Source organism: Cynocephalus volans, chromosome 5 (assembly GCF_027409185.1).
Source record: "Cynocephalus volans isolate mCynVol1 chromosome 5, mCynVol1.pri, whole genome shotgun sequence".
In the NCBI taxonomy this organism is placed as follows: domain Eukaryota; kingdom Metazoa; phylum Chordata; class Mammalia; order Dermoptera; family Cynocephalidae; genus Cynocephalus; species Cynocephalus volans.
Genome location: NC_084464.1, coordinates 45245528 through 45258623, shown reverse-complemented (window position 1 = coordinate 45258623; position 13096 = coordinate 45245528). Strand labels below are relative to the sequence as shown.

Here is a 13096-nt window from a genome sequence, read left to right as displayed (position 1 = left end):
TGGACAGACCAGTCCCTTCTAAGGGGCTCAGGCTCCAACAAAACAAGGGGAGGGGTTAAGACTAGATCCAGGGTTCTCAAATTGGGCTCCCTGAAGCCTCTGTCTCCAGGAGCCAGTGGCAACTCCGTGGACAGCTGTACAGGTTGTTCACTAGACTGTGGTATCCACATGCCACTCACTGCACCATGTGCCCTGGCATAGGACTGTGCCAGCCTGGAGGAAGGGGCACCTTCTTCTAACTGGCACACAGGAGCTATACAGACTAGTGGGGCACTGAGGAGGGGGGCACCCTACTTCCCCCACCACCCCTCACGCAACTCACGCCACCCCTCACGCAACTTCCCCCCCCCCACAGCAACTCACGCCACTCTCTTGCATATTCAGGTTTTTAAACCATTTGGTTTAGCCACGGGGCTCCTGTTGGCTCTGAGGAGCAGTGGCCCTGCATGCGCGCCCAGGTTCCTGTTGCACATACACAGATGCACACCTGCGCACACACACATACCTGCAGCTTCTGCAGCAGCACCACGTCAGCGATCTTCTCCTTGTCCTGCTTGGTCTGCTTGGCCTTCCAGTACTGCTTCTGGGCTGAATAGCGGTTCATGGGGCATACCTTGAAGAGGCAGTCTGTGGCAGGGCAGGCAGAGGGAGGGAGAGTGGTTCATCTGGGGCTCAGGGCCCTCCCTGGAAAACCCCTCAGCCTGCAGTTCTGCTCTCTCCTGCCCCACTGGAGATAGAGAAGAACTGGTTAGAAGAACCCCATAGAATTTGTAGCATCCTGGATTATACAGGGGATTTACCAGAGGCTCTTGAAGCATCACCCCTATACCCTGTCTGTGCCCAGCTTTTGTGGGTATTGGCAGCCAACAGCTCACATCTGCTTCCTTTGGCTGATGCCTTGGCCAACGGAGGCCATCTTGCCCACAGATGCCTGGGAAGTTACCTCCCCCATCCCAAGGGGCAGCCACTCTCTACTGGCTGACACAGGCACCTAATAGCCCAGCCTCTGGAGGGGACTGTCCGAGGTGCAATTCACACTCCGGAGCTCCGCATGGGGCCAGGCTGAGGCTAGTTTCCCCTGAAACCACACCCTTGCCTGGCTTCTTCCCCTGCCCTATATGAGAGAGTAAGGGGCTCTACCCCACTCTATTCTCCTGAGACCCTTCCTTAATAATTCACCCATCTCAGGCTCTACTTCTAGGAAACTTGATCTGAGATAGGGTAAACAAGACTCCAGAAACATGTTCACTATTACAGCTTTTATTTTGGCAAGTAGACAAAACACCTATCATTTTCAAAAACCCAAACTCCAGGAAGGGTGTTCAATTTTTCTACTTATCAAAAGGAGGCACCAGTTGGAAAATTCTGTTGTAAACTATGGTGGAGGGAGGGAGGATTCTGGGCGCTGCTGAAGTGCTGCATCGGTGAATGCTGGGCCAGCCTGACACAGCCTGGGCTGTGCTGGGAGCAGGGACCTCCCTGTCTCAGGAGGGAGTCACACTTGGGCAAGGAGGTGGACTCAGGGGCCCTGAAACCCCTTGCATGCTGCAGTGTGAGTCTGATTGCGCAGTGCTCCAGTAGCACACAGCACCAGAGGAAGATGGCTGTGCTGGGACACCAGACGTGGCCACTGGGTGGTTGCAGAGACAGGAGCACCCTCCTTCAGGCCCTTTCATGTTTCCTCTAAGAAAAAGGCTGTGAACCTGCTTTGGTCAAAGTGGGACATCCAGACGCTGGGAACCAAAGCAAAGCTGGATTTTCCATCTAGCCCGTGAGTAGGCATTGGGAGGAGAAACTGGGTGAGCCAAAGGTCGGGGAAGAGAGAACCCCTTGAAGGGAAGGGAAAACGGCAATTCCATAAGCAGATGGAGCCACCAGGGCTGCCCCGCCTCGCCCACCTTGGCAACACCAGCATGAGTGGGCATTACTTCCGGAAACGAGCACTCAGTTTGTGTCTTTATGGGTTCTGCTCAGTCCTAAGACATAGCTGGGACCCTGGGATCCCCCATCACCACGTGGATCTCACTGCCCGTTAGAGGCCGGCAGTTCCCAACAGAATGGTGGGAAATAGGGCCATGCCAGAGGGTGTTTGGGAAATTGGGCGTGGGGGTTTAGTTGTCCCAACAATTGTCACAGCTGGCACTTAGTGGGCAGGACAGGGATGCTGGACTCTGCACCACGAAGACTGTCCCAGGGATGCCTGGCTGCAGGTGTCCTGTCCCACAACTCGCAGGTGGATACCTGCACACACCTCTGGGCCCAAAGCGATGCACAGAAACAGAAATACTTTTTGCATGATTTTAGGAAACACTGAATTTTCCAGGAATGCAATTCCAATATAAACTGAGAGAAGACTGTCCTTTGTGTTGTTCAAACTTTACTTGGAGTTTTTTTCCCATTTCAGAAAGTATATCACTCACAACCACACCAAACAGGTGCCCTTGTGACTGCCACATTCATGATTCAGAGGCAAGCATTTGCTTCACTGGGTTTTCTAGTTGTGCCCAACATTTATTTCTAAAATAGATATGATTTTATTATAAACTGTCTTCCTTTTATCCTCTTCTCTGTCACACTTAGGGCATTACACTGCCCTCACCCCTTCCCCCTCGCTCCAGGCTGACTCAGATCCTGGCCCTGGCTCACCACCATTTTATATTATATAAACATGGGTATAGATAGATTATATTATTTGTGAATTCCACTTCAGAATATTAAAGGGGCTCTGGGTCTGACGGACTGACCTGGTCTGGCAGGGCCCTGTTGAACTCATCACTATATCCCCTGCCCCTAACCTGGGCTCAGTGATTGTCTTCTAGATGAACACTTGAGTCTAGAAACAACTCACTCATGTACAACGAGGTGGGGGCTTGACGTTAACCTTGAAGGCAGCAGGAGAAATAAGGCATTACCACTGGATGGAAGGGCGAGAGGTGGGTGAGCATATAGCTTGTCTGGGCACAGGACAAGGCCCCTCCTGGCAGGGGCAGGGAGCACCATGGGCAGGGGTCGGGTAAGGATTGGGCAACAGGAGGGAGGAGGCAGTGAGATCTCAGCCAGTCACACAGCAGGTCTGGTGAGCTGAGACCTGAGGGGCTGGGAGAGGTCTAGGCCCTGAGTCTGAGTGGGCTGGAGCCAGGTGAGGGTAGTGAGGTCTTGGGGAGTGTCAGTCACTCGGTCTTCACACAGCCACCACCCTCTCCACACCTAACCGAGAGAGGGGAGAAGGAGGAAGGAGACAGGTACTGCCCCGGGGTGCCCTAGAGCAGAGGGTCTCAGCTTTTCTGACCTGTGAAGCCACAGCTAATGTCTGGAATCCTGCTCACAGCGCCAATTATAGCGCTCTTAGTCCTGTTTGTGACACCAATTGTAAAGCTAGGCGACCATGCCAGTTGTCAGGCTCTTTTACCTGCCAGTAATCCTGTACAATCTGGCCCAATTGTTGAGCTAGGGCTGGGTCTGGAGCTCCCAGACCCCTCAAGCCCATTCATAGACTAGGTCACAAACCCTGCATATGCCAGGCTGGGTCACCAGACCCCTTCACACAGGTCTATGAGCTAGGTAACCAGCCAAAAAGTCCTTGGAGCCATAGGTTGGAAAACATGGCTGTGCCGGGCAGACACCTGAGGCAGACGCCCGCCCACCTGCTTCACTAAAACTCCTCTCTACCTCTCTCTCTCTCTCTCTCTGAAGAACACAAAAATAGCAACAAACCTAATGTAAAAAGATACATTGGCGTGCATGCACACTGACTCCACACACACACACACACACACACACACACAATTTGCTTACAAAAAATGCTGAACCACACCCAACTGGACCCAAGGGGAGGGCCCTGACTGAACTATTCTATTTTCCCAACATGACCTTAACCCACCTAAGGGGTCTTCACAAAGTTCAAGGAAAGATCTGTATTATCTTTTAATTCTATTTTTCCACGAACTCTTTGAAGTACCCTTGTACATTGGAGACCATCATTTCATGAATGGGGACTTCCTATCCCTGATTGTGGTGGGCAGGCTCTGGATCCCATAGGGCTGAGAGCCATGGTTATAATCTATTTCGGACCAACCCAACTAGAGAACTAAAACAACTGGATTTTTAAAATGTATATTAAAACTTCTTAAAGAACTGATGAGACAGTGAGGAATTATCTGGCCAGAAGAGAAGACCACAGGGAAACAAGGGAGACACAGGAACACCCAAGCCACTTTTGCCTTGCTTTTGCACTGAGGATATTTACCGGTTCTTTTTTTTTTTTTTTTTTTTTTTTTTTTTTTTGTCTTTTTCGTGACCGGCACTCAGCCAGTGAGTGCACCGGCCATTCCTATATAGGATCCACACCCGCGGTGGGAGCATCACCGCACTCCCAGTGCCGCACTCTCCCGAGTGCACCAAGGGCTCGGCCCGTGAACTTTTATTTCAAAAGCTTCACCAGTGGAAGAGTCAGAGATCCCAGTCCAGGCCCACAGATGGGGGAGAGTCAAACAGGAGACTGGGACCCTCCAGGGCCACACTCTGGCTAGGGCTGAACCCAGAGTAGAACAGCTCCTACCCAGCACTAGAGCCCGGCTGGAATCCCCTGGATGGTTCAAAAAACCCCAAAATTGAGCCAGGCTTTGGATGGTCTTGAACTAGCGATTCCCCCAGGAGTCTGGCAGTAGGAACGGCAGGCCTTCTCTGGTAAAAGGTGCCTTCATCCTAGTCCACAACCATGCATACCAGATTTTTCAAATGCAATAACCAGCATACAGTCAAAGATAACCAGGAACCCTCAGGAACTAGAATGAGCCACAAAATAGAAACTAGAAACAGACGTACAGAGACTTCAGGCACAGACATCACTTGTAAAACAGATAATGCCTTCTCTGCTTCAATCAATAAAACAAAAGCTTGACGATCCCTGCAGAGAAAAGGAAACTATAAAAAGTGACACAGCAGACTGCAAAAGGACCAAATGCAATTTCTGGAAATAAGAAAGCTTCAATAACTAAAGCTTAAAACTCACTGAACACGTTTAACAGGAGAACAGCCAGAGCTGAAGAAAGAATTAATGAAACAATAACAACCCCTGCTATGCGTGATCATTCTGCTTCTGTCCTGCCAATTCCTTATATATTAGCTGAGCCCCATCAAGTGACTTTACAGCCACTAAGGGTCAGAGCTGGATTTACGTGGAACACATCACCCTGCAGCATCCCCAAGAGGGGGACGGAGCCAGCAGTCACCCCTCCCTGCTCCCAACTCCTCTATATCTTTCCTGGAAACTTACTACCTGGAGCTTGTCAAATTTGTCTTTTCCTCGTGCACATATCCTCCCTTAGAACCTTGACCACACATAATAAGTCAGAAGATGCTTACTGAATAAACTAATGAATAAGTGACTTCAGCCTTCTCCCCATCTTTTACTGTGCTGTGCCCTTTGCCCAAAGGCATCCCTATCAGAACTGCCAAAGGGGCCCATAACGCTCCTTCCCACCAAACTACAGGGTAGAAGGGCAGAGAAGAGGAGGGTGGAAGGGTTATCAGGAGATTGGACCCACACAGGAGCCACACAGGAGCAGCGCACCAAAGGCCAGGAGGTGAGGCTGAGGGTCTAGGGGGTTCCCACAGTAAGGACTGTGTGTGCTGGGGCCTGTGCCTGTGGGTGAGGGGGTACAGGGCTCACGAGGCTGCGGACAAGAGGCTATTCATTTATTAACTAAAGTCAATCGGCATTCACCTGAAGCTAAGGTGTCTAACACTCCAAGAACCCACTGCATAGAATCACCCCAGGATGGGGGTTCTTTAAAAGGTACAAGCTCCCAGGGCCCCCACAGATCTTGGCAGTTCTGAGGTGAGGCCTAGGAACATGAATTTTTAAAGAACCCCCACCTCCCCTTTCTACCCCAGATAAGAACCAAGGTTGAAAAGCATCCATGTAGATGATTCCAGACAAGGACAGAGCTCAGAGCAAGTTAGACAGTCAGAATAACGTTTAAGCTGTGTATGAATTCATGTCAACATCTGTGTCTCATTGTCTGTTTAGACTCAACCTATAGAACAAAACACAGAGGACTTCATTATGGTTACAGAAGACAATGGAAAGCTTACCCAGTCTTGATGACATAAAAATAAAAGAACCCATGGCAGTAGCAGGAGGGAGACGTGGGGCAGAGTGTTGGAGGGGTTGACAGAATGACGAAGAAGGGGCAGCTGGGATGCTCAGGTTTATAAAAGCAACAATGGAGAATCTACAGCAGTGACAGGATGCTGATGGGAGGATGAGGAGAAAGTGAAAGAGTGGGCCACACAATAGATACTATTTAAAACTGGCAAATCAAGAAGCTGGCCTTACTTGGTTAGAGCACAGCCTTATAACCCCAAGGACATGGGTTCAGATCCCTGTACTGGCCAGCCACAAAAAAAATGAAATAAAATTGATAGATCAGGAAATAGTGGGAAAAGCATAACATTTGGAGACATGGGGGTTGCTAGCAGAAGAAAGAGTGAAAAGGGGGTTGCTTTCTCTTATGACACTGCTGGCAGGGCACGTGCACTCAGATAAAATGACATGGATAGGGGTCTTCATGGCGGCATTGTCAGGAATGATAAGAGATTGGAAACAGCCCAAGTGTCCATCCAGAGGGCACTGGTGAAATAAATTACACTAAAGGCACACAATGGAATGCTACCTAGCCATAGAAAGAGAGAAATTCTGACACATGCTACAAAATGGATGAACCTTGAGAACATCACGTTAAGTGAAATAAGCCAGTCACATGGACAAATACTGCATGATCTCACTTACATGAGGTCCCTAAGTAGTCACATTCATAGAAACAGAAAGTAGAACACTGGTTGCCCGGGGTTGGGTGGAGGGGAAGTGGAGAGTTATTGTTTAATGGGTACAGAGTTTCAGTTTTGCAAGATGAAAAAGTTCTGCAGATGGATAGCGGTGATGGCTTCACGACAGTGAAAACGCACGACACGCCACTGAACCGTACACTTAAAAATGGTTAAGACGGTAGATTTAATATTATGTATATTTTACCACAATTAAAAATAAATAACTTTTAAATGCTTAAAACTGTATATTTGTAGGAATGCTATTTCACATAGTTGTCTATGATATGAAACTAAAATAAACTTTTTTAATGAAAGAGGGAGAAAGTTCAAGTTTCTATATGTTAATATAGAAAGAGTGCCAGTAGGATCCGTCCATAGTAAGATTTATAAAGTAAAAACAGCAAAGAACAGAATATATAGAATGCTCCCTTCGTGTAAAAAAAAAACGGAGGGGGGGATCTGAATACATGTTTGTACAGCAGTCCCTCCTTATCTTCGGGGCATATGTTCCAAGACCCGCGGTGGACACCTGAAACTGCAGATAGCACCGAACCCTATATATACTATAGGAGGAAGATGCAGGGGGCTTCAGCAGCAGCTATAAGATGTTGTTTATTTGAAAATAAAATATACTATGTTTTTTTCCTATATATAGACACCTATGATAAACTTTAATTTATAAATTAGGCACAGTAAGAGATTAACAATAATTAATAATAAAATAAACAATTATAACAATATACTGTAATAAAATTATATGACTGTGGTCTCTCTCTCTCCAAGTACTGTAATATTTTTGGACCGCAGCTGACCCCAGGTAACTGAAACTGCAGATAAGAGGGGACTTCTGTATGTACATAAGGAACACTGGAGGATACATAAGAAAGGAAAGCGATTACCTGAAGGGGCAGCGGTGGAGGAGGGGAGCAGGTAGGCGGGGACAAGTTGAGAGAAAGACTCTCAATGTATATTTGCGTAATGTTTTGATGTTTTAACCAGATGAGTAAATTACCTAGTCATATTTTCTAATGTGGCTGTCCCTGAGGAGGGAAACAAGAGGTGAGCGGGGGTGGGATGGGGGCACCAGGCTTTCATCTTGATCCTAGAGCATGTATTTGTATTACTTTTATAAAAAGGAAAAAAAAAGAATAAAACAAAAACTTTTAAGTGACTCGTATACATATGAAAAGATGCTCCACCTCTCTAGCAGTCAGAGAAATGCAAATTAAAACTACACACAGTAAGATGCCATCTCACACCCAGCAGGCTGGAAGAAAGTGTGGCAAGGCTGTGGGTAGAGCCAGGGGAGCTTCATCCAGTCTGGGGGGTGTGAACGTGGGCACCCCTGCGGAAGGCTACACAGTTATTTATCAGAACACGGAGGAGCATTTCTCCCACCCAGCAATTCCCCTGCTTGGAACATACGGAGAAACTCTTGCGCACAAGCCCGAGGAGACGTGTGCAGGATGCTCACTGCAGTGTCGTGGGCAAATGGCCAGAAACTGGAGATGAGCTAAACGCCCGGAAACAGGAGCACCGATCAATGGGCTGCAGTTTATTCACCCAATGGAATGTTACATGGCAATTAAACAGATGAGCTAGAGCCACACGTATCAATGCAGATAAATCTCAAAAACAGTACAGAATGGGGCCGAGCCTGTGGTGCACTCGGGAGAGTGCTGCGCTGGGAGCGCGACGACGCTCCCGCCGCAGGTTCGGATCCTATATAGGAATGGCCGCTGCACTCACTGGCTGAGTGCCGGTCACGAAAAAGACAAAAAAAAAACCCCAAAAAACACTACAGAATGAAAAACATACAGAAGGATTTGTACAGAAGGCTTCCTTTATATTCAGGGCTTCAAAAGTGGAAAACACCCTACATTGTTCATGGATGTATTGCTATGTGTTAATAGCAAAAGCATTAAAACAGGCCCCTGAATGATGCACACAATTTGTGACCAGTGTTTACCTCTGGAGAGGGCGGGAGAGGAAGGGAAAGGGAGGGATGCAGGGGGCTTCAGGAACTGCTATAAGATGTTGTTTCTTTGACAATGAAAAGATCTGAAATAAACATGACAAAAGGATTTACAAAGCTCAATAGTGAGTACATGGGGTGTGTGGTTTTTTGCTCTTTACTTTTGTGTAGAGTTGAAATGTGTCTTAATACAAATAACAATAAACTGGGGTTGGAGGATGGACAGGTAGAGGGGACGCAGAGGCTGGGGGAGAGGGCACCCAGCCATGCATGGAGGGTGGGCACTTCCCCTTCCTCCTCAGCACCTGCCCCCACCAGGCTGAGCAGGTAAGTGACCCCGCACACTTGTTCTGGAGTCGCTGTGGCTGGGGGTGTGAGCTCTGAGCTTCCCAAGGGAGGTGGGAGCTGCCCGAAACCTTCTACCTTGGGTCTCCTCCTGCCCCAATATGAGGAGAAAGACAAACAGAAAGGCCTCGGGAAGGCCCACCCTGGACCCAGTCAGCAGCAAAGGACTCACAGCAGCCATAACCCCAAAACCCCTACAGCACAGCAAAGTCCAGGGGCTGGGCTGGCAGGGGGTGCCACACACCAGGGCACCAGCAGCCTGGGCCTCAGGGCCTTGACAACTCTGGAAAGAATTCCCTGAACATGCTGGGGCTTGGGGTGGCCTCTGAAGGTGGCTGGAGCTGAAACCACAAACAAGGAACCAAGCAGAGGCTGATGGAGGCTTCGTGGGGTTTTGCCAGCCTAGCCTGGGGACCTCCAGGGTAGCAGGTGAAGGAGAGCCAGCAGGGAGCTGGGCAGTGGGTTGTGGGGGAGACAGAGAGCCCCCAGCAATGGCGGGCTCACCCCAAGAAGGCAGGGCAGAACTGAGGAGGTCTCATGACAAAGCCATCTCTGATGGCCACCAGCCAACTTCTGAAATGCCTACCATAACCCCCACACCCTAGCTGGGTCCTCTCCTTCCTCCAGGGCCAGGGTATTTGCAGGAGAGACTTGGGAACAACGGAAATGAGGATTTCCCGTGTGAGGACAAGCTCCACCTTTCTCTTTCTCTGGGCTCCAGCCTCAAAACTAAAGAGTCTCTTGTCCCAGTTCTAATGCTCCAGCTTGTACCCACCAACCATGGGGCTGCACAGGGACCTGGTTCTGTCCCCAAAGGTCAGCCCCTCTCAGGTCCAAATAGGGCTGCTGGAGTCCACAGGGGCCTCTTCCCACTTCATCAAGACTCCAAAGGCCCAGGGCCTGGGGCAGGAAGGGCGTGAGTGGGATGCCTCACTGAGCTGGCTGTGACCAGCGAGGCTGTGGGAAACACAGGGCATGCCAGGGATCCTGGAGTGGGCCCTGCTCACAGGCTTTGGGAAAATGGGAGAGGAAGAGATGAGGGGGAGCAATGGGGGAGGAGGGCAAGAAGTCAAAAGAGCATTTGTCCTGCTAAGTGGCTTTTTTGTTGTCAAAAATTGGCCCTGAACTCTGTCCACTGTAAGCCTAGGGCAAATCTTCCTCTGCCACACCTCCTCCTGGTCACCAGCCAGTCACACCACAAAACTGACTACACACACCTCAACATATGCACAAATCTTCCCCTTTCAGTCCCAGCCACCTCTCTGCCCTGGCAGAGCCCACCCTGGGGACCCTCACCACTCTGTCTTACTAAGTTCTTCCCAAGAACTCACCTAAATCCCTCAGCTAGAGTTGCAATCTGCCCCTCCATCAGCAGCTTCAAAACTCTCCTATTTCTGACTCCAGGAGAGACCTGGGCCTCCTGTCTCTTCTCACCCCCAACCTTTAGGGAGCCAGGGGCAGGCATGGCCAGAGCTGTGCCTCCACACAGGGGCCCACACAAGCACTCTGAAACCCGCAGATCCTGGGCCCAGCACTTTTGAGGCTGGGCTCGGCCTGGGGGACTCTAGGTGGATCACATCAACAGGACATGGAGCAGCCACGCCTGAGAAAAGGTGCAGGAGGAAACTTAGGAAGGACCCAAGGCATGCATTTATTCCTCAAATGTGTACTGGGCACCCACTATGTGGCAGATAAAACAGTGAACCAAAAAAAACAAACAGAAATCCCTGCCCTGGTGGAGCTGCCATTCTAGTGAGAGAGACAAATGATAAACAAAAACAAAGTACATGGAGCATGGCAGATTCATGCTATGGAGAAAATAAAGCCAGGAAGGGAGATGGGGTCGGTAGCCAGGAAAGGCCTCACTTTAGATATGAGACCTGAGCTGCTGAGAGCACAGGCCACATGGATATTTGGAGAAAGAACATTCCAGGCAGAGGGAACCACAAGTGCAGGGGTGCAGAGGTGGGAGTGTGGCTGACAAGCATGAGGAGCAGCAGGGAGGCCACTGTGGCTGCAGGGAAAAGGGAGAGGGGCAAGGGGCAGGGGACGAGGTGTAGGCAGGGGGCCTCGTGGCCGTGAGGTGTATCCAGGGCCAGAGGCAGTTCCCACACGTCCAGACCTAAGGCCCCCAGGCAAGCCCTGCTCAGAGGCCCGTGATGAACAGCAGACGTGGGGGGACCGGGAGGAACGCCCTCTGTCTCCTCCCACAAGCCGATGGACGGGCAAGGCCCGGCATCCTGCCAGCCAAGGATGCCACAAGACTGTCTCAAATCCCGCTCCCCTCCCAGCATCCCAGTCGAGAAGAATCCCAGCCCATCTCTCCCGAGCAGAGCAACCACGTGGGCAGACGTGGTGGCAGCAGGCTCGGCGTGTCCCTGCCTGCTTCCACCCTGCCCATCACGCCCAGGTCTGTCTGTCTGCCGGTCTCACCCTCACAGGTAATCATAACACCCTACCCTGGCTTGGCACATGACAGGACACTATCTAATCCCTCGGGCCTGCTGGGCGGGGCTGAGGAGCCCACGTGCCCACTGCGGAGGGATGGCACTTGCCCAGGTCACGGGGCAGAGCCAGGTCTGGGCCGTGCAGGCTCCCGTAGGGCAGAGTCACCCATGCAGCATGGGCTGAGGACACACTGGTCATGAGAGTCTTGGGAACCATCGGGTCAATCCCCTTATCATATGGAGGAGGAGACGGGGGAGGGGGAAGGCCTGCCAAAGCCTGAGCAATCCCCTTTTCCACCCGGTTCCCTCAGAAAACCCCAGTCAGGCAGACAAAGAAAGCGCTGTGGGGTGGGGAGTTCGTGGGAGGGAGCGTGGCCCCGGGCCCGGAAGTGGGGTGCGCCCGGGAAATGAAGCAGGGGTGTGTCTGGGCCAAGATGGCACAGCACGGAGTGCAGGGGCTCCGCAGACAGCAGAGAGGGGGCGGGGCTGAATGGGGCTGAATAAATTCAGTCCTGAACCAGGACTCAGCATCCGTGGAGGGGCCCTGGCCTTAGGAGTGGAGGTCTTACCTCGGAACTTCTTAGGGGGGTTGTCCAGGTCCCCGGCCGCCGGCTCCACCACACAGCGGTCATCCACCAGCCTGGGGGACAAGGCAGCCGGGTCAGCAGGAGAGAAGAAACCAACCTCCCTACAGCATCCCTCCCTCGAGGCAGAGGATTCCAGGGCCCCCCGTTGAGGCTCCCTGAGAAACTTCCTGCATCACTGACAAGGCCCCACCATCAAGTCATTCCCTCTCCTGGCACCACTGTGCAAAGGTCCTTTGGAGTGGGGTGGGAGAACCCCCAGGAAGAACACAGACAGGTCCAGCCCACCCTAACCCTTTGGCCATCTGGAGCTGTCCTGTGGGGGACTCTGCTGCTAGTCTGGGCTGTCACACACTGCACACATAATTCCTGTCACAGCCCTGACAAAAAGGGCAATGGGCGATGGGGGGACCGAGAGAGACACAGAGAGGGAGGAGGGAGAGGTAGAGAAACGGAGGGAGAGAGACAGAGACAGGTAGAGAGACAGAGTCAGAAAGGTAGAAAGGATGAGAGACAGAAGCAGCAAGAGACTAGAGACAGATGAGAGAAGCTTCTGAGACACTAGACTTGGGGCATGAGTCTTTGGGTCTCAAAGGCAGGATTGTGAGACTCATGCCTTCCCAATCTCAGTTGGATCCCGTTCCATATTCTCCCCTTTGGCCCAACTGGGGTTAATCCTGCATCTCTGGAGGGCATCCACCACCCATCCACCCATTCTTGCATTTAAAATTCTTCAACACCACCCCGACCTCTATCGTAAAGTGATGATCACCCACCATCCAAAGGCCAACTCCTTCTCAGCACTTCACACCTGTTGCCCCTGAATTCTCACCAACTTCCCAGCAGGAGGTTAGTCATTAGGGGCCTTGTACAGAGGAGAAAACAGTGTCTGAAGATCCAATAACCTGCCTGAA

General features: G+C 51.0%; 1 protein-coding gene across 1 annotated transcript in view; it reads right to left on the bottom strand.

Moving 5' to 3' along the window:
• Positions 1-13096, bottom strand: part of ITPR3 (inositol 1,4,5-trisphosphate receptor type 3) — a 66389-nt gene that overhangs the window by 39211 nt on the left and 14082 nt on the right. Inside the window, exons 2-3 of the mRNA XM_063096363.1 lie at positions 12168-12238; positions 506-627 (exon numbers count right to left, since the gene is read on the bottom strand). Coding sequence (XP_062952433.1) covers positions 506-627; positions 12168-12238 — 193 coding nt within the window. The remainder of the gene's footprint in view (positions 1-505; positions 628-12167; positions 12239-13096) is intronic.